The sequence below is a fragment of the Podarcis cretensis genome (genome assembly GCF_951804945.1).
Source record: "Podarcis cretensis genome assembly, chromosome: 5".
Classification (NCBI taxonomy): Eukaryota; Metazoa; Chordata; class Lepidosauria; order Squamata; family Lacertidae; genus Podarcis; species Podarcis cretensis.
The window spans coordinates 70881165-70902268 of NC_137174.1; the positions used below are offsets into that span (position 1 = coordinate 70881165).

The 21104-nt window shown below is 40.5% G+C and overlaps 1 protein-coding gene across 2 annotated transcripts in view; it reads right to left on the minus strand.

Moving 5' to 3' along the window:
• Positions 1-6961: 6961 nt before the first annotated feature.
• EPHA4 (EPH receptor A4) overlaps positions 6962-21104 on the minus strand; it is a 160842-nt gene continuing 146699 nt past the window's right edge. Inside the window, exons 15-18 of one of the 2 annotated variants that reach the window (XM_079975858.1) lie at positions 17529-17722; positions 12870-13025; positions 11663-12550; positions 6962-7464 (exon numbers count right to left, since the gene is read on the minus strand). In XM_079975858.1, coding sequence (XP_079831984.1) covers positions 12436-12550; positions 12870-13025; positions 17529-17722 — 465 coding nt within the window. In that variant the 3' untranslated portion in view covers positions 6962-7464; positions 11663-12435. Of the gene's footprint in view, positions 7465-11662; positions 12551-12838; positions 13026-17528; positions 17723-21104 lie in introns of both variants that reach the window. The other variant, XM_079975859.1, reaches the window with a different exon arrangement.

Sequence of the window (21104 nt, forward strand, 5' to 3'; positions counted from 1 at the left end):
AGCCAGCATTTATCATATTTAAAGTAGGCCCAATGGGTTATACCCAATACTAGTCTTGCTAAGAATAGACCCATTAAGGCTGGTGGGCCTTAGCTGACCATGTCCATTAATGTTGGCGAGCCTACTCTGAGTAAGACTAGTATTGGCTATACATCCAGTTGAAATGAATGGACATGACTAAGGTCTGTCAATTTCAGTGGGTCTGCTCTGGATAAGGCTTAAGTGGGATACAACCCACTGTGTCTAACCCTAAATTATTACTTCTTCAGTTGGTGTTTGGAGCTCAGATTATCACTCACCAAGCAGGCTGGACTTCTGCCCCAGGCAAAAAAGAAAAGAAAGAACCTCCCTTGTGCCAATCAATCTGGAACATCAGGACCATGTGTCCTGGCTTGCCCACTGATTTGTTTCAGGTCAACGACTCATGGAAAATGGCCATAATTGCACATGAGCTGGAGATGCTCAACATTGATGTTGCCACTCTACAGAGTGGCCTCTAAATAAACATTTTAATAACTAGATTTCAAGGTTAAAAAATAAAAGAAACAAGACAGACTTTGAAACAGACATTATTGTTCTGATAAGATGAAAATATACTTAATGGCTACATGGTTATTTGCCATACCGTGTTGAGAAATCTGTGCAGAAATAATTACAGTACAGTTTTCATAAATGCTAAGTAAGAAATCAGAATGTGCTTCCATTTAAAGGTTTTCATATGCAAATAGGTTTATTGCAAGATACATGCTTTAGCTTGTTAGTTTTTAGTTGCAGCCTCACCTATATACCAGTGTATATGCAAATATTATTATTTCTATTGTCATTGTTATTATTTATTGAATTTATATACTGTCCTATACCCAGAAATCTCTGTTAAAATAATACACTTTTATATAGGGCCAGCCCCACCATGAGGTAGAGTGAAGCAGCTGCCTCAGATGGCCAATGCTGAGGGGCATGGAGTAGGCCATATGTGTGCTACATAGCCTGCCCTCAGGTGCTGTGGAGGATGTTATCCCAATGCCAGTGGTGAAGTGGTAAAGTGCCGTAGCTCAGTAGTAGAGTCTCTGCTTTGCATTTGAAAGGTCCCTGGTTCAGTTCCTGGCATCGTTGTGTATGGCTGGGATAGGACCTTTTCTGAAATCCTGGATGAGTGTGTTACTCCCAAGTCCTACCTGGAGGTACTGATGGTTGTTCACTCCTAACACTTGAGGATCAGAAACACTCAAGGTTGTAATCCTGTGTGCAGTTAGGGCACACAGTTCCAATTGATTTCGTTCTAAATCATACGCAGGTTAAGTGAGAAAAGAACCATTTTCACTGGAGTCTAAAGTCTTGCTTCTAGACTTAATACACAGAATGGTAATAAAAGCCCCTTGCAGTTTTGCCTGCAAAGGACCTCGAGTGATTTTATAGTATGTTTTATGGAACATGCTCTTGAACAACAAGCAAATGCCTACAAAAAGCGCACTGCTTTGGTTATAGACGAATAATCCATAAACCGATTAAGTGGGATATAATTGTGTAATGAATATTGGTGTATTTATGTAATATTAGAGCTCTGCCTATTCCATACACATACTCAAGCAAATCATTGACTTGTCTTCGTTGCAGCTACTTTTCCATCTCTGCTTTACTAAGGATGATTAGAACTGAAATGCCTTAGGTTTCCACTTTTTTAAAGAGAAACATTTACATATTCATAGAAGTCTCTTGGCGGCAGCTGTAAACAAAGAATTATGTTCAGGACTGCAGCTAGAAATAAGATATGTCAGAGGTCTATTACCCATTCAATCGAGAATCAGTAAATGGCCCAAGGGCACTTCCTTAAATGGGAAAGGGTAAAATAACTGAGGCTGAGGCCCCAAGTGTAGCTGGAACTCAATCACATTGTTGATTTAGAGTATACCAGGCATTTTTTGTAATTGTCAAAATTCATTTAGCTTCTCTGACATGAGCGGAATGGTCTGAGATCTCAAGATAAGGCATGCTTCCCCGCATCTTTCACTAGGCTACACAGACCTCAAAACTGCATGCAGCAAGTGGTAGTATAACCAGGGGCACATGCGTTTGGATTTCTGTTACAGTCGTACTACTCTGTTTATGCTACCAAAATACATCAATAAAGTGTTTACACTACCAAAATACATCAATGGAAGGAACTTCTTCTCATGGGCATAAGAGCAGGCCCAGATGTGAAGGAGGAGGGTCAAGCACTGCTAACAAAGCCCTTCACCTCGACCCCCTTAAGGCCTGCCTTCTGATCTCAAAACAAATTTCTTGACGAGAAAGCAAAAATATATACCCTGACAGTGCCTTTATTCTCCAGACCAGGTCCTGCTCTACCGTTCTTTCCTGAGGGGTTTAGGACACAAGAAGCTGACGTAAATGAAGCTGGTATAAGTTAAATTGGTGTAAAGTCATGCCACATCCAAACCCCATTCTGGAGCAAGGCTACTGCCAGATGAAGCAGCCCAAGGTTGTCAGAGGGAAAACAGGGCTTTGAAATTGAGGTCAGTTTACAATAATCTTTTTGCCAGTCTGCGTGACTCAGCTAAGCAGAGAGAATCGGTCCCCCAGCCCCGCCCTGGCCTTGCCATGCCCTCAGAATGCCTCTTTTTAAGGACTTACAGTCCTTAAAAATCTCAGTTGCTTGTGAAGCAAACGCTTCAGTGGCTCCACTCCTTCATTTTATGAGACAGCCAGCAAGTTCATGTTTCCTCTCCATTTAATATAATTTCAGTAGTTTGATTGACTCCTGGTGCTTGTGGAAGATGGAGCTACTACCAACATTTTGATAATGCTTTTGATCTTCTGAGAGTCCTTCCTTGTTAAGGTAAAGCAGGAACCCAGTGAGACATTTATTCCACTGATATGTCTAGCTCAGTGTTGGGGTAGCAATAGGTACTGCCATCTGCTTGTAATCTTGGCTGCACAAGGGGAGGATCAATTAATTGATCTATTATCCTTGACTGTGGTGGATTTTCGAGTTTCATAACAAACTTCAGGTACCTCTTAATATGCTCTAATCTGCAATATTGTAATTACATTCAGGTGACCAATGGTGAAATTTTGCATATTTGTCAGCTTTTCAATGCATACTTAGGTAAACAGGTAAGATTCCTGTTCTGCTAGTGACTGTAAAGAGGGTATGGTTGCTATTCCTTGTTAATCAATTTCCTTGTGGAGGTCCTGGGGAGGTGAACTTTTGAAAGTTGCTGAATTAGGTGACAGGTGTTCCAACTATTCCAGATGTGTTCCTTCATTTGTGTCTTTCCTCTCAATGCATAGTTGGGTGTGCACTTCTGATTTATGTCAAATCTAAACAGCAAGAACAAAACCTTTCAGGAATGTAAATTGCAGAGAACCAGGCACACATCTTAAATGAGATTAGTACCTGTTCACTTCTAAGCATGTTCCTTAGGTTATTTATTATTATTATTATTATTTTTTAACGACTTTGTTCAGTTCCAAGTACTCTGTTCGATAAAATCTTTTATGGACCTGAAATTGAAATGCCATTCAACAGCGAACTGAGTTGCATAACTAAAAACTGATTGTATTGGATTAGATGTTCTTCCATTTATGATAAGGATCTGTATGATAGGATTAATATTTATGCTCTTGTTCTTTCATCCTGCCTGGGGAAGTTGGAGAGTGGCCAAGGGAAAAATGTGACCACTGTTTTGAGAGACTGCAGACACATCCTTCCTTTTCTCGCAGTCTGGTACCTTCAACCATGTCCTTATGCATGATGACAGTGTTCTACCTCCAGTGTTGAGGGCTGCATATCTCTGAATGCTAGTTGCTGGGAATCACAAGTGAGGAGAGTGATATTGCATGTAGATTCTGTTTGTGGGCTTTCCATAGGCACCCCATTTGACTACTGTGAGAATGGGATGCTGGACTAGTTGGGCATTTGGTCTGATCCAGCAAACAGCCATCTGTGGAAAACCCAAATTGTTGTTGGCTCCAATTAAGCATTAAATAATGGGACATGGGTGGTGCTGAGGGACGTGAGTGGCGCTGAGGGTTAACTACAGAGCCTAGGACTTGCTGATCAGAAGGTCGGCGGTTCAAATCCCCGCGACGGGGTGAGCTCCCATTGCTCGGTCCCTGCTCCTGCCAACTTAGCAGTGCGAAAGCACGTCAAAGTGCAAGTAGATAAATAGGTACTGCTCCGGCGGGAAGGTAAACGGCGTTTTCGTGCGCTGCTCTGGTTTGCCAGAAGCGGCTTAGTCATGCTGACCACATGACCCGGAAGCTGTACGCTGGCTCCCTCGGCCAATAAAGCGAGATGAGCACCGTAACCCCAGAGTTGGCCACGACTGGACCTAATGGTCAGGGGTCCCTTTACCTTTAATGGCTTTTCATGGGGAAAGCACCAGGAGGGGAAGCATTTGGACACAATGCTTTAAAGCATGGATTTGTTCCTAGAAAATGCAGGGCAAAAGGTGAGTGTAGAGGAGCCTTAAGTCTCAGTGGTACTTTACCTTTTCCATTATTTTCAGTGGTCCATGGGCTAATTCACCCAATGGAGACAAGGTGGTAAACCTCCTTCTGGACTATACTACTTCAAGCTGAAATGGGAAGAAGCAACATGCTTGAATCCTTCTCTATATCAAATAAATATCTACACACAGAAAACCAGATACCAAGACTGAGAATTCTGACTTAGACTTCTTGACATGCTACCTTTCTATAAGCAAGAAACATTTTTGTAGTGATATGATCCGAATCATATTGTGCGAACGAAGATAATGCTGTGACTCTTCTACTCATTCAGTAAAATAGTATAGTTTGATTTTGTGCAGTATAGACCTGAAAGTAGCAGGGAAGGCTAGTTATATTTAATAACAGGAATCACATTTGAGATTTGTACAGCAACTACTTTATTATTTTCAAATGCAAACTTTTGCATTTAGCTTGCTATTTTACAATTTTACAAACTAGGTATAAAAGACCATAAATAAATGACATAAGTTATGTGTACCTAAGATTGATGGCGAGGGAAAAATTACAAATTAAAACAAAATAGAAAATCTATATTTCTAACCAAGATTTCATTCAAATCTGCGAACCAAGCAATGCATTGTTAAGATTTTTCTTCTTCTTTCCCAGAATGGACTAAATTATCATATGCCTCATACATTCTAATTTTTTTTAACCACAGTCCTTGCATATTCCAACATACTTGTAGTGATACCAAAAAATAAATGCACTCTCTCTCTCTTTTAAATCTGTCTAATTAGTATTCAGGATGCTTTCTTTCTGGTTATGAAAATGTCACGTAAAAGAAAAATACTGCTTTGAAGTCCTGTTCACTGGCAAGAACCAGCTTCTTCTTCTTTTTGTTTTATACATATATATATATTTAATACATAGATCCATCACAAAGTTAATACAGCAAGAAACCTGGACAAACATCAACTGGTGGGGTTGTGAGCAGAACAATTTTCTAATGTATGGAGGTTTGCTGTTTTGGAGTCCTGCTGATGCCTCATCTTTAACCAGGAAGAAATGGAGGCCAGTTCTCTTATCAATTTCTGGTTGTTGTTAGGTTGTTAGTGTGTTGTGTCTTTCTACCCATCCAAGCTCAGTTTAGTACACTTGACTGCAATCCAAGAATGCTGGGTTTGCAGTTCACAACACTTTATGCCCCCCGGCTCCTTGACAGTGCTGTGTCCTGCCATCAGCACAACTACACAAACCGAGAAATACTGATCTTCAATTTTGTGTTCATCAGACCAAAAAAATAACCTTAGAAATGGGAAAGGAAGAAACAGGGGGGAGGGAGAGGCAAGGATGAAGAATAAACTCCAGAGAAACTGTTTTAGGGCCTCATTCAATGCCAAGCATTTTAAATGCAATATTTACACATTCTTTTCCTTGATTTCCCCCCGCCAGGCATGTAGGTTTGACTGTCCTGTTTCAGCTTGATGTGCTGCACTGTATCTCAGTAGGGAAGAGTCTTCTGTGACCAGAAAGCAGGTCGAGCACATCAACTGCTGAGCTCAAAATGTGGAATGGCAGTCCATTCCCCAGACTCCTGCATTCAGCTCGCCTCCAAGAACAGTCTTCAGAAAATTAACAGTGAACTCTCCAGACTCTGTAAACTTTCCAATATAGGACTGGTAGGTCATTACCACTTATTGCAAACTGTATTGAAATTTACCTACGATAGGAACATGAAAGAGGGTTGTTGGTTTTTTTTTTTTTGCAAATCCCTTGCTTAAACCTTCAAAACCTTTTGTATTCTTTAACTTGGGTGAAAATAAAACAGTTTGCTCAACAATCATTCATGGGCCCCAAACTCCTTGCAGGTGGCACACTGAATAATTTACTTCTGTGAATGGATACGGATTGCATATTTCTGTTTGTGTTCATCAAGTCTCTCAAAGCTTTTTTTTTCCCAGGGCGGGGGAGAAAAAAAGGCTATTTAATAGTTCAGTTCAAAACAACCCACTGATGGATGAAGACTTCATCTCCACCTACTTTCCCCCTTAAGGTACTGCTGCTTCGATAATGAACAGGCCTCGACAAGACTAATGGTCATCGATCGAATTCTTTATCACAGTTATGGAACTCACAATGGATCACTCCACAACTCGAGTGAAGGCGCCCCTGCTCTAGGCTGAATAACTATTTGTTAAGGTTAGTGTGGCAGCTACATAATACATGAATAGATACAGGACTGTAACATTCAGGAGTGTGTGTGTTTTCTCGCCACCGTTGCATAGCTCACCTACTGGCCTGGAAACTCAGCAGCTCAGCAACAACTGCCAAGTTCTCTGAGATGCTATCTGCATGTTCACAGGTGGCCCTGGGCAACAGGCAACACAGAAGCACACACCCACACACCCAAGGCCATACGTACACTCACACATTCCCGGAAGAGATAATAAGTTATTTTCCATTCTATTAAAAAATATCGATATTATCGCAATGGCACACTCCCCCCCCCCCCTGTAAAGGATCACTTCACTGTCCCACGCAGTCTCAGCTTTTGTGAACTGGGCTCTGTGCTACGGCACCTAACCCTGGCGTCCATCGTTATGACATGTAGAGCTCTGCTACTTGCACTCATACTGATGCAGCAGTGACATGCAGGAGAAAAAAAGAAGAGAGAACACGCACTTACACAAAAATTAAATAAATGGAGCGAGGAAAGAGAAGTCTGTAGGGCTTTGATACAGTACATTCCTCAAGTGGCAATGAAAGAGCCGCATCTGGGCCATTTCATCTTTCAGTTTTGTTGCTGACAACAAAAAAAGGAAAAGAAAAATAGAAAAAAAAGAAGAAAGCCAAAGAGACACTCTTCAGGGAGCAATGCTGCTTATGTAGTCCATCTTCAGTGCTGAGTAAACCGGGACACTGGAAGGCTTTTGTCTCTGGCCTGTTATCCTCCAAGGCCAACATGGGCACCAGGAAGGGCTGAGTCCAAGAAAGCAGGATCCATTTTCCCTATTTAAAAAAGACAACCATCAAACTATTATTATTATTTTACATTTGTATACCACCCTTCATCTGAAGATCACAGGGCGGTTCACAACATAAACATACAAAGTAAGAACACAAAATACATAATAAAATGAAAACGAAAACAAACTAATAACTCTCCTCCCACAAACACATTTTGAAGGCCATAAAGTGTTAATCAGTAAAGGTCTGGTTATACAGAAATGTTTTCACCTGGTGCCTAAAAAATTGCAGTGAAGGCGCCAGGCGAGCCACCCTGGGGAGAGCATTCCGCAAATGGGGAGCCAACACAGAAAAGGCCTGTTTTCATGTTGCTTCTCTCTAGACCTCTCATGGAAAAGAAGGGCCTCAGATTATGATCACAGGGTCCACATTTGTTCAAATGGGTCACCAAATGGGAAGACCTGCTATTTTGAGCAGCCAATGCTAGGATGAGGATTGGAATGCCTTTTTCAGCCTATCATCTTGCTGCTTGAATTATTATAGCCATTACTGTAGGGCAGTATATGATTGCTTTGCATTTATAAGGTCCCTGATTCAATACTCTGAAATCTCCTGATTACACAAAGGAATCTCGCTTGAGGACCTGGAGAACCACTGCCAGTACCAGATAATCCTAGGCTAGATAGATACTGTTTAAGGCAGCATCTTGTGTTGATAAAGTTCCTTTTATGGTTGAGGTTCACAAATCAGCGTAGGGGAGACAGGAGAGTTTACTCTACCCTAGAAGTCTGGGGAGGGATGTGTGAGCCTGCTGCTGTTTTCCTAGAATTGCCCAATATTTCTGTGCTAGAGGGGCCAACAGATTAGTGACATTATCTCCTGTTTTGAATATTTGACACTTTATTTGCTTGCTCGCAGAGCTGAACCTTGCAGAAAGAAGGACTGCACTCCTGTCAAGACTTGGCCTGTGGAGGATGGGGAGTTCAATCCTACTTTCTGCGATGATCAGCTGCACCAGTGCGTTCCCCATGTGGAACTCAGCTATGTAGCCAAACACAGCAGAATTGAACTCCCTCCTCATCAGCCGCTGGGCAGAAAGTTCAGTCCTGCTTGGTCAATATCTCCCCTCATCCCCATAGGTCAATTTCAACACATGGGCAGGATCATTTTGACACCAGATGATTGACAGGTGGGTGGTTCTACCCACCTGCCAAAGCAGGTTGGAGGAGATAAATATCTGACCCATTGGGTGAAAAAGGTTCCACACACCTATAACATGCCTCACTGGAGCCTTGAAGCACTCTCTGTCTCTTGCATGGTTTGGAGAAGGGCTTTGTTTAGTTTAATTTCAAAGAATCCTCTCTTAGGATTTGATATGAATCAGACAGTGGTTTAAAACAAGCTCTGGTGAATTTGATAATAAGCCAGCTTCACAAAGCCAAAGGTGAATTGTTTGTCTAGACCAGGCTTCTTCAACCTCGGCCATCCAGGTGTTTTGAGACTACAATTCCCATCATTCCTGACCACTGGTCCTGCTAACTAGGGATCATGGGAGTTGTAGGCCAAAAACATCTGGAGGGCTGAAGTTGAGGAAGAATGGTCTAGAATTTGTGCTAAGCCACAATTTCTGATTTCTGTGTAACACTAAGCCAGGATTCTTTGAAAGGGAAAATACATACTGGCAAATTCCTTCTCCCAGCCACATAAGATTTGGAGAGGGGTTTGTATGTGAGAGGGTGACTGAGGCTTTACTCAGGTCCATTCTGATTTTTAAACATAGTGCTAAATCATGGTTTAGTCCATTGTCCATGGTAATCATTCTTTGGCTGTATTCTAGTTCAGCCAAGTATGTTCAAAACAAGTATGTCTGTATACTTGACTACATGTATATAGCTTACATCACTGCAGGTTGGGAAGAGAGCCCCCAAATTTCTCTGCATTTCAAAACAAAATTAAACAAGGTCTGATAAGATCTCTTTAAATTTGAGGGTGGAAACCTGGAGAATCAAATAATTTGGAATGGGTGGAGATGAAATTTTAATGCCAATGCTGTTTTCCCTAGTAAAAACATTCTCCTCCCTTTCAATGAAGTTGCTATTTGTCCTTTTAGGGTTAAAAAAACCATAGAAACTTGGAGGAAACCATTTTAAGTGGGGTTAACAGCACGGGGGGGGGGGTGTTATAAAAGCCCATCTCCCCGAGTCTAACTCTATTCTGAATGTTCATGCAAACATACATACCCACACACCAGCTGCTTTTTGGAAAAAGTTTTAGGAAGTGGGGGAGATGGACTTCCATTCTTATTTGGCTGAGGAAGACTTTAATATTTTCAGGAAAACTCAAAGACTAACATTCACCAGCAAATGTGTTAAAATATGACTGTTTAAGTCACCTTTCAGGAACACACATCTCCATAGTCTTCAACATGAAAAGCTTTTATGGGTAATTCTGCTAAGAGGTTTTACTAAGCTGTCACAGTTTTTGACAGGATCCAAATTTAGCATCCCATGTTCGCAACCATTTGCTTTCAGAATCAAGTTCATAGGGGAAGCTTGTGGTTAAAATTGGTAAGTTGTTGTTGCAAGTGACAAAAAATGACAAGAGTGACGTTGGGAATATGGCAAGTTTGACTCGTTCAATTCACTCAGTGCTCCTGGCTTCCAAATAAGTGCAGTGATTTCTAACAAATCAAACCTGAGTGTCACTCTCTTTTTGTGCTGAAGCTGCTGTCATGAGTAGATAGAACTAGAGAGAGGGGGAAATCAAAGCTGAAAACCTAATAGGTGATGTTGCCATCCTCAAAATAATAAGCTCAGCTGAAATACTTCTAGCAGGTGGCCTCACCTTATGACACTCATATTCTCTACACCAAATCATCAATAGGTTTGATTCTCTTTCATTCCTGCACACTTTTCTGGTTGCAAAATGAACCAAGATCTGGATCTGAGGCTGTAATCTCTTCTTTGGGAGTGAGCCTCATTGAACTGAGAGCGTTTTCCAGATAAACACGGATGAAGTCGGGTTGTGCACCACTTTTGAATGACAGATCAAAGTAAAAAGTGGGTACAGCTGTAAATTAAACATTTTCCCTTTCATCAGCACTCCTTGTGCTGATCTAATATTTGTTCTAAATAGACAAGGAACATACAGTGCAGAGAGCAGGATTTTAATTTTTTTTTAATTTACTTTAATTTTTTTAAATTTAATTTTAATTTTTTTAAAAAAACAGTCTGATTGATATAAACAGCTTGGCAAGTGAGCCTGGAGCATACAGCACTTTTCCAACTCTCAGTGATGTTAAGAAGGATAAATACATGCAGGCCCCTTGGATATGTTCCTTGGAAATCGTTCATTAGGTGAATGTTCGCATAGCAAGTCCACAATTTCCATTATTTCCTATTTCTAATCAGGGATTTGTCCAATCTCTCCCCCCAATCCTCCATAATTTCTTCCTGAAAAGGCTGCAGCCTACCAGCAGAAGAAAGACAAAGGGGAAAACTTATTTGTCCAATCTCTCCAGCTCACTGATTCGTCCAAAAATTGCACCTGCCTTCCCACCCTGCATGGTTTCTGCCTGAAAATGACTCCCTCAGCAAAGCAGAACAAAGCAAGGAAGTAAAAAAGTGGCCAAACTCCAGCTATTCAGAAATCTGAATCTATGAAGTGTATAGTGATGTCTGGGCATAAAGCTTTACGTTCGGATAAGTGAATTTTCACATAACAAACAGGTAGCTAGTGGGACTGGCTTATAAAATAAGCATATTAATTTAGGGTAGGGTTGTAGTTCCTGTCAAGCTTCTTGTGTAGCAAACTAATACAGATTTTTCCTAGGCCTTTGGTGGTTTTCCCTCATGTCAACATTTTTTCTTTATGTGCCATGGTCTATATGAGTCATAATCAAATAGGTACCTATGTGTGTAGAGCCCAATGCATGCAGAATTGAACCATGTAATCTGCACACCACAAAATGTTATGTAAAGTTCATCCTACACAGACCTACAAAAGTGATTTCCAATGCAGAGATTTCATACATTCTAGTGTTGGTTGATGGAGTCAACTAATGAAATCTTATGCCCTCCACGATGTGTAGAAAACAAACATCTAGAATAATTGTCTTACTAAATTAAAAAGGGGGGAAAGGATATTTTACTAGCTACATCCCATCAGTGCATTCTCTTTTATTACTGATAAGGAAATGAAGCCACCATTATCACAAAGGGGAAACCATAGTCCCACTGACCTTTTCAATGTTGCACAATCAATTGTCTCTTAGAAGGGCAAAAGGATGCAAGTCTGGAAGATCCACAGTCAAGAATGGCTGACTTATGCGAGTTCAAAAATGATGATCGGTATAAGCCTCAAGAAACTCTCCAGCCTCAAAAAAATAATAATCCAGTAATCCATAAAGATTGCTCTCCGTCTCAGCTTGGAAGTGGGCAAATCTTCGATTGAGAGGCACTGATCAGCCCATAGGATATTTTCCCTCAAGGTTTCTGCAAGGTACCGTTGATGCCCAGAATATGCCAACATGTCTTGGTACAGAAGATTATTCATTCCACTAAAAGGTGAATAACTGTGGTTTACCCCACAGACCAAACACAATGATTGTAATCCCAGTGGCTGTTGAGGGAACAACAGTACCTTCCTTCCTTTAAGCACAGTATCTGGCAGCAAACACAGCATCAGAACTTGTATGTGATGTTATATAGATACATGTATATTACATAATGTCGATCAACACAGAAGTATATTCCAAGAGATAAATTTGTTCCAGGCCTGTTCACAAATGACAGGCTGTCATTTCTGTAGTTCCCCTCCCCGCAACACTCCCGGCAAACTTTATATATCAATCGACGCTGCAAATCTTCTTCTTTTTTAATTATTATTATTATCATTATTATTATTATTATTATTTCAAATGGCGAGGAGAAGTAAAAAAAGTGCAGTTCTTCAATTAAAGTGCATGGATGAGGTAAACGAATTTCAAGAGTTTTGAGTTCATTCAGTACTGGCTCAAACGGGAACCATTCTTCCGTGCATCTGTTGCATTTGGGTCCTCATTGCCTGCACACTGCTCAGAATCTTATTCTGGTGTGCAATGGCGGTAATTCCAATTCTTGCCAGGTCGCTGCATGAAGCAAAAAAAGAAAGAAGCCGAAGAGTGAAAACTTTTTGTCAGAAGTGGATCCAGTAAAATATATTAAGTAAAATCCATTAAAATATATTGAGACAGGCACATACACAAAAAAGGAGAAAAGAAGGCAAAGCAAGGTGAATGTATACTAATGCTTGATTAAAGCAGCTGAAGGGCATTTTGGAACGGCACACATTGTAGACTGAAGGCATTCTAATATTGTAATGGATGCAATGATATGCAGTGTAAAGCAAAAAAAGCCGATTAAATATCCAGATTTACCAGTTTTTTTGTTATACCGCTGAGTACTTACTCCTGGTTCATATGCACCACAGCCTCTAGGGTAGTGTAGCTGGCAGCTGTGAAGTTATCCTTGTATCGCTCCATCTTAATAGCTTGGAGCCAATCGCCAACAGAAACTACGGCTGAGAATTCAGGAGAACTTGGATCCAACAGAGCTGTATTAGGTCTAGGAACAACAACAGAAGAACATGATTAAAAAGATGTCACAGCGACAAGAACAAAAATCCAGCTAGACTTTATATTGCATAATCAGTGCTCAGTAACAGATAAGAGAGGCATATAAATCCTAGAGATTTGTAAGAAACAAGCGCCTCCAACTACTACCACATGGCTTCTGCAGAACCATCTTGCCCTGAGGGGAGTGAGAAGAAGCAATAACAGCTTTTTCTACATAAACAAGTTGTCTATTGTAACTTTTTTCCCCATCAGTGATTATAGTTATAATAATCTTCTGCAAACTACTTTGTGAGCTCTACCTGAACAGCAGAGTATAAATACTGTGAATAAACAAATATGCAATAGTTTCCTACACAAATATATATGGCAAAACGTTCCAAAACACTTAAGGACTATATTTACACGGTCACAATGTGTAACTTCAATATGTATACACAGAGACAGATATGAAAATGTAGGTGAAAATATTGTGGGGAGCATTGCAAACATATTTGTTTCTATATAGCTAATCCTAAGTGATGTCCCTTAAAAAAAAAAAAGGTTTTCCACAATGCACTGCTTTTCTGCTAGATTGTAGAAAGTTGAGCCACTGTTTATTTTATTTCTTTAACAAAATGTATGTACCATTTGATTGTAGATAGAACCTCTAAGTGGTTTTCAAAAAAACAAGAACACAGCCCTACACATTTGAATTGTAATGGAAAATAAAAGTTAAACAGGCATTTTTTTTTTTAAAAAAAGAACCTAAATATCATTAAAATCAACAGTTAGCATGAAAACAGATTAAAATGTGTCAATTTCTACACATTTGGATAGGCTCTGGGAGCTAAACTGTTTTAAGCAAGTCCTGAAAAGAGTACAGCAAAGGAACCTGATGTCAAGAGGCAATGAGTTCCAAAGTGTAGGTGCTGCCAAGCTAAAAGATTGATTTCAAGTGCCAAATGGATACCACACAGCAAAGTGGTTGAGTGGGCAATACATGGAGAAGGACAATCCTTCAAGTCAACTAGTACCAAGCTGTTGACAAAGACAGTTACTAAAGTTCTGTCTGATGAGGTTAAGTTTCAGTCCCTTTGGAGAACAATCTGTAAAGTGTCACACATCTCATTTTTTAAACATTTGTGATACTGTAATGCAGCTGCAATGCCACTACAATGTCATCATACACCCTGTGGCCAAGCCTGTATGAAGAGACACCATAATGGGATGTCCTCAAGGCCAATTAACGCTCTCATAATTTTTCTCCCCATGATACATTGCATTCAAGGGTGCATTCATGTGGAGATCTTAAGATATGAACTGGGGTTTCAAGCACACAGCTGCAAATGTCCAGAACCAACACCTCTCATCATTGATGAACAACGTGCTACCACGACTGCTGCCAGAAAACTAGCTGATCTATCGGTAAAAGGCTCCAGACACATGCTATGTTATCCACTGGGGACAGTCAGAACCCATGATTTGCAGGGAAATTCTGTCTATGTGCAAAAGCCTTCGGCTTAGGATGAATAATTAAAAAATGGAATTAGGTCAGAAGTGCCTGTTGCCACATTAATCTGTGGTGCGCAGAGACCCGAAATGAAACTGCCTGCACTGGCAGTCTGGTGTAAACTTGTTCATCAATGCAGGATACCATTTAATTAAGCATTTCCAGAAGATGCCTACCCAACCTTTCCCTAGAATTTATTATACCGGCAGAACTGACTGCACCAGTTTGATCCCCCAAGAATGCAATGCAGGATACAGAAGCCTGTTTCATCCATAACACTTTGAAAAGTAAATGAGGTCTTAAATGGGAAACAATCTACTGTGACAGAACCAGCCTCTCCCCATGTACTTCTTGTCTACCATGAAAAAGAAGATCTTAATTCAACAGAACTGAAACGTCACTAGAGGAACTATGTGCTCTCATATAGTTTGGAAGCTGAGAACTTAAGGAAGGCTTCAACCTGGCACACTGAAAGCTGGGATGGCAGGGAGTTAATCCACTTTAATCAATCAGTTTCTGAATGGCATGTGTGCCTGGCACAGAATAACGGCGTCTTTGATCTTTGTTTTGTGGAATGTGTGTTCGTGTTCCAGTTCAGATTATCTGCAGGATCTTAACACCATCAACACATCTATTAATACAGTTTTTTGTTTTTGTTTTTTACACCCTTTGCACACAGCACTGGTTTTGAATAGGCCATAGCACCTTACTCAAATCTCAAGATTATTACGAAGGTGATTTTTTATTTTTTTATTTTTTAAAAAAGCTGTTTTAATTTATTTCAATGAGATCAAAGACTGGGTGTATTAAAGGCATTGTATATAAGTTATTGTCCAGGATTGCTCTCATCTTGATTGAATGCTATTTTTCATTCTTAACAGCCACCACACCTCTTTCTGCAGATGATATATTTAGCATGCATCAAAGAGGTGAGCAATAGGCAGTCACAAAAGAGCACGCATTTGGTAGCTTTTGCTGTACAGATTCACATGAAAGTGCAAACAGACATCTTTTGCTCTGCACTGCGTCCCCGTGTAAAAAGGTACTTTCGACACTTTGTGGAAATCAGCTATGAATATCAGATTCTACACTGCAGTAGTAGCTAATGGTTGTCAGAGATCTATGCTTATCAGCAGACCAAGATCAAATACAACTGAAGGAGATTAAACAGTTGGTATTATGTGACACACTCTCTCTTAAATAATTTAACACAGACAGAGGGATACACTTCCCAGGCTCCAGATGCAATTAGAGCAATCTGGAGAAAACAGGAGGATAGTGGCCTCAGAGGGCTAATAACCTGTCTTTGGTAATGTAAATGGTAAGCAATGGTCACTGAGAGGCATACTCATTTAAACATGAAAAACCACTTTTTTTTCCTTGATACCAGACTGTCAGCAGCTGAATCTAGTACGGTCTGGCCTCTGATGACACCTGCACTTGTAAGAGAAGTCTCATTTGAGAGAAATGCAATAGTTGTTTCCCCTCAGTGTAAGATCTGTGTCATTTTTAGAATATTTCCTTCTTGTTTCATATCTCGCCTCTGGCCAGCTATGACAACTTGTTCCTGGAGACACATGATTGATTATGCACTTGAGGGAAATTTCCCCCTTCTTTAAGCAGACAAATAACTGCTAAGAAATAAAGAGCTCACAAGCATGAGAATCCATGCTTCTATTCCTGTTCATCTCAACTGAACGAGGCCTGCCTTACCTGTACTGTGAGGACTGGCATGCCAATCTAAAAACAATCACCCTGTTATAAGTAGCCTCACCACCAATACTGGCAAAAGAAATCGTGAAGGATCTATAAATGTTGACCCACAAAAGACTCTGATTTCCCTATTTTAGGAAGGCAAGAGTCCAGCTGGATGATACAAAAGGTCCATCTATTCCAGCATTCTGTTCTCAAAGAAACCAGGCAGATGCCTACGACAGGCCTGCAAGCAGGACCAAAAAGCACTTGGCCTTCTTGTGAATACCAGCAACTGATATTTATGCTGCGTCAGACAATGAAGGTACTACATAGCCATTGTGACTTGCAGTCAGTAATAGCCCTCTCTTCCATGTACAGGAGCCTGAGAACTAGTGGCCTCTCCTGAATGAGGTGGGGCTGTGATTGGGCAGAGGCATCTTCTGAGAAGATTTTTGGGAGCTACAGAGAGCTGGAGGTGTTCCTACTACCAACTTCATTCCACAAGTGGTTCTTAGGATCCAACCCCATATTAGCTACTTCTTTCTTACATAGGCAACAACCCCAAATGACTCACACAATGTGATATCCCATGCACGTTTACTCAGAAATAAATTACACTGAATTTAATAGGACTCACTCCCAAATAAGACCAGCTTTTATGTTTGGCCTTCACTCCTGAGCAGGCAATGACAGAGTCACCACTGCTGCTCTTACCTGTAAAGTTTATTTGGGGATGAGGATTATTAACCTCTGCCCCTTGTTTTCAAATTGTTTCTTAATTAAAAACCCTATATTTATTAAAATTAGAACAACACACAGGCCTTGAACATTAAAGCCTTACATTTCTGTTGTGGTCAATGACTTGAGGAGGATAAATAAAACTTTTTAAAGGTTCCATATTTTGTATCGTATTCCCTTTCCAATTAGAAAAGAAGCTAATCTTCCAGGCACTTTCAGAGTTACCTAAACCTTACATTATAACAATGTTCACGCTCAAAGCTCAGCAATATAAAGAAGGAAAAAAGACAAGAGAAGAAAAAAGAGACTGTACTTTCAAAATCCCACAAGGATCTTTCCCGCATACAGTGGACCAATGGAATGCTAGTGTAACCCAAACAGGCAACAGTCTTTCCACTGCAATCTTAGAAAAGAAAAACCAGAAGCGGGGGTGGGGGTGGGAAGTGTAAAGAATCTGGCCAGCGTTATGAAGTAGACTTCAGTTTCAGCAAAGAAGTTGAGGTGAGTTACAGCTGCCTGTCGCCACCAGTATATTCCCTCATTCATCACCATTAAGAAAGCGCAGCTCACCTGGAGTTTTCGGAGCCTGTCCTCTTTAAGCTGTTGGGGTTGCGGATGAGTTTGTCTAGCATGTTGACAATCTGTCCAAATTTAGGCCTGTCACTGCGTTCCTTCTGCCAGCAGTCCAACATCAACTGATGGAGAGCAATGGGGCAGTCCATCGGGGGCGGCAGCCGATACCCTTCCTCGATGGCTTTGATAACCTAACAAACAAACAAATGAAAGGCAGCATTTTAGGAGAGCTAAATAAAACAATATATTTAATACTTGTAAAATGGGGTAACCTTCAATAAGTTTGGCATTTTAAAGAAGTGCACATTTAATAACAGTAAATACGTGTTTGTATAAAAGCTTCAGTTATTTTTGGACTTCCCAATATTTATTGTTTGCTTTTTCAGAAAACTGTAATTAAGAGTTTGCATTATTAAAATAATGGAGAGCGGAGGCATTTTAAATGTATTACATTTTAAACTTGAGACTGAAGAAAAATGACTGTTATTTGCTTTAGATTTTATTTCTAAAACTCCTGTCTTATAATAAGTCATAGCAAATGCCTTCCAAATTAGAAACTAGGGGAGGAAATGAATTCAATGGAGCAATCCTCTAACATGTCTACTCAGTAGAAAGGGTATACCCCAACCCCACTTACCTGGGAGTAGGCCCTACTGTATTCAGTAGGACTTTCTTCTGAGTAGACATGATTAGGATTACATTATAAGTTACATTGAATTTAATGGAGCTTGTTCCCAAGGTTTAGTATTACAGACTAAATGACTAAATATACAGGCAAGTAGATGAGCACATCACACATTAACACTTTTGTTGCTTTACTGACAGCCGATCATTTTGGAAGTAGAACCAAAATGAGATTTCTTGAAGTTGTCAACAATTCCCATATGTCCTAGATACTGACCGGACGGTATTACTGTTTCCCTCAGCTCCACTCCACTTCCAGGAACACCTGGTCCTGTTTTCCCTTCCCTAAATCTGTCTGTCTCCCATGCAATGTGAGAGGGAAATTGCCTTGGGCTGTTCTGCACCCACAAAGGCCAGATGCAAACTGGCCTACTGTGTCACTTGAAAGTGTGTAATTATAAACAGTATCCAACGGGATCCAAAACTTGTCTGTATAAAGGACACCATAAACCCTTCCATACATATGGCTCATTATCACATACTGCCTGTTTGGCAAACCTATGTAGAATAAGCTCATGCATAATCAAGATCCAGTTCCTCACAGCCCGGTCTACCCAGTTCGCAACCCTTCACCCCGTCACAGTTGGCACTAATGGGCACTCTTGTTGGTAGTCTTTACAGAGAGAAGCAAGATTAATTGGCCACACACATTGATTCACACAACCATACAACTGGTTTCACAAGTGTCGGGGTAAGGCACAAAGGCAGGCAACGTGGACTCCTACTTCCATTGCCACTAGGCATTAAGGCAAACAGAGAAGAGTGTCGTCTCCAAGGCTACCAACCCTGCCCTATTCAGAACCACAAAATTAATAACTTTCCAAGCCTTATTTGCATTCTAATTGCAAGGAGAAAGATTCCTCCTCACCGCCACTGTGCAGTATTTCTTTATCTATGTGACAATCTGTGTGACGTGAGCTGCATAGCTTCTCATTTGCCTCCACTAGCAGAAGGCGTCATAGCTACATCACTGGCCCAATTAATGTGGGCATTCTTCTTGCTCTCTCATGGGCAAGAGGGCATAAAAAGCATCAGCAAACCTAATTCAACCTTGCTCCGAATTCCATTTGGTTACTAAAAGCTCATAATGTTTCCGGAGAACATCTGAAGCTTTGTTTTCATGCTAACTGCTTAGTGCCTTTTTGTTTATTCTGAGCTAAAGCTTGCCTACTCTGAAAAGTGTCAGCTCTATTCCAGATCTTCTGCTTGCGATCCTTTAACTCAGAGATGGGGGACTTAGAGCCCTCTTGGTGCTATTAGACGCCAAGTCCCATCACAGTGACCATTCTGTCTGGGGCTGATGGGAATGCAATAACTTCTGGAGGGCTGTGGCCTCCCCATCTCATCTTTAACTGGAGAGGCGAGCAATTGAGTCTGAGATCTTACACATGCAAACCATGTATTCGGCCGCCGAGCTGTGGGCCCTCCTGAAATATATTCCACATCTGAAGGAAATTAAAAGGAAATCTCTTTTCAGCTTCAATGCCATCCACATGTAAACAATGCTGGAAACTTTTCAGTTATACAAAAGAAGGTGGGTGAGTATTATGCAGCTTCCTGCCTTGAACTAAAGTGTTCAGTGTTTCATATCTCCAGATCGAGGACGGAAGAAATGTTAATCTGCTTATAAATCCTCCTGGTAAAGGTTATATCTCATTTTCACCGGACTGTCGTCCTTTTCTAAAATGTTCTGCTATATATTAGATTCTTCTTTTTCTTCAGGACTATTCTACAATAGCAGGAATTTTATTAACTCCCTCTTGGAATGAACTGAAGGAGTCCAGATGGTACAGTTAAAGAGAGTTGCATAATTTACAAGGGGTCATTTACTAAAGCTGCTTTTTAATGTCCCCCAAGGACATATCTTCTATTGTTGTTATTGCTTAAACATTTTGCACAATAATAATAATATCACATGTTCCCAATGAAATTCTTTGTGCAGTCTTAGATTAGCATTATTAGTTCAAAAATATGAATGTAAACCCACACTAGGGTTTGAAATATTTACCCTTAATTGGAAAACCAGTTTTACTGATGTATTCTTAACGGATCCTCAAGTGGGAAATTGTGGTACAGAATCAATATTAACAATTTTCTTTCCACACTAGAATACCTGAAATGCTTTGCAAATGGATAAATGCTTTCCTTTTCTGAGGTTCCATTTGCAAGAGTTTTAACTCATTTCAATGCTTTCACATGGCATGAAGCAAAAGTACAGACAAATGTACACACACACACACACAACTTATGGAGCGGTCTGACTTAAAAAAAGAAGTGATGCATGCAAATAGTAGATTCTATCCACCTCCACAATGGTGTTCCTCAGAGGCAGTCCCCAAGCTGGGTGGGAGTTGCTCCTAAATGATGCATTGTCATAATGACTGGGGGCTGTGTGCGAATTATGCAACCATGAAAGATGGGCTAATCACATAGGACTTTGTCTCATATTAATTCAGAAGATCACAATCCTGTCTTTGGAGCAACAATTCTGACACAGAGGGTAGAAAGACAACTTATTTTACCATACATTTTAATTCAGTTGATGGCAAAAGAATACTTACTGCTTTGCAGGAAGACAGAGACTGCTAGTGCATCAGCTGATTACATGCATATTATGGGAAATTATAGTGTGCTAAAAGGTCATTTGAATTTATCCAGAGTCCTATTGAGTCTGGTAGCATTATTGCAGCACTGCATTAAGAGGAACCCACCTCCTATTTCCTTGAATTTTTTACTAAGACCTTACAAATGTTGCTCCCAGAAGCAGTGGGCAGTTGAACTATGAGGAAGAAATACCCAGGCTAGGGAGCTCAAGCCATCAGTTCTTGAGAAAACCATCAGCGACCTGTAATAATTCTGCTGTCGGCAGCAATCCCATGCCTATTGAAA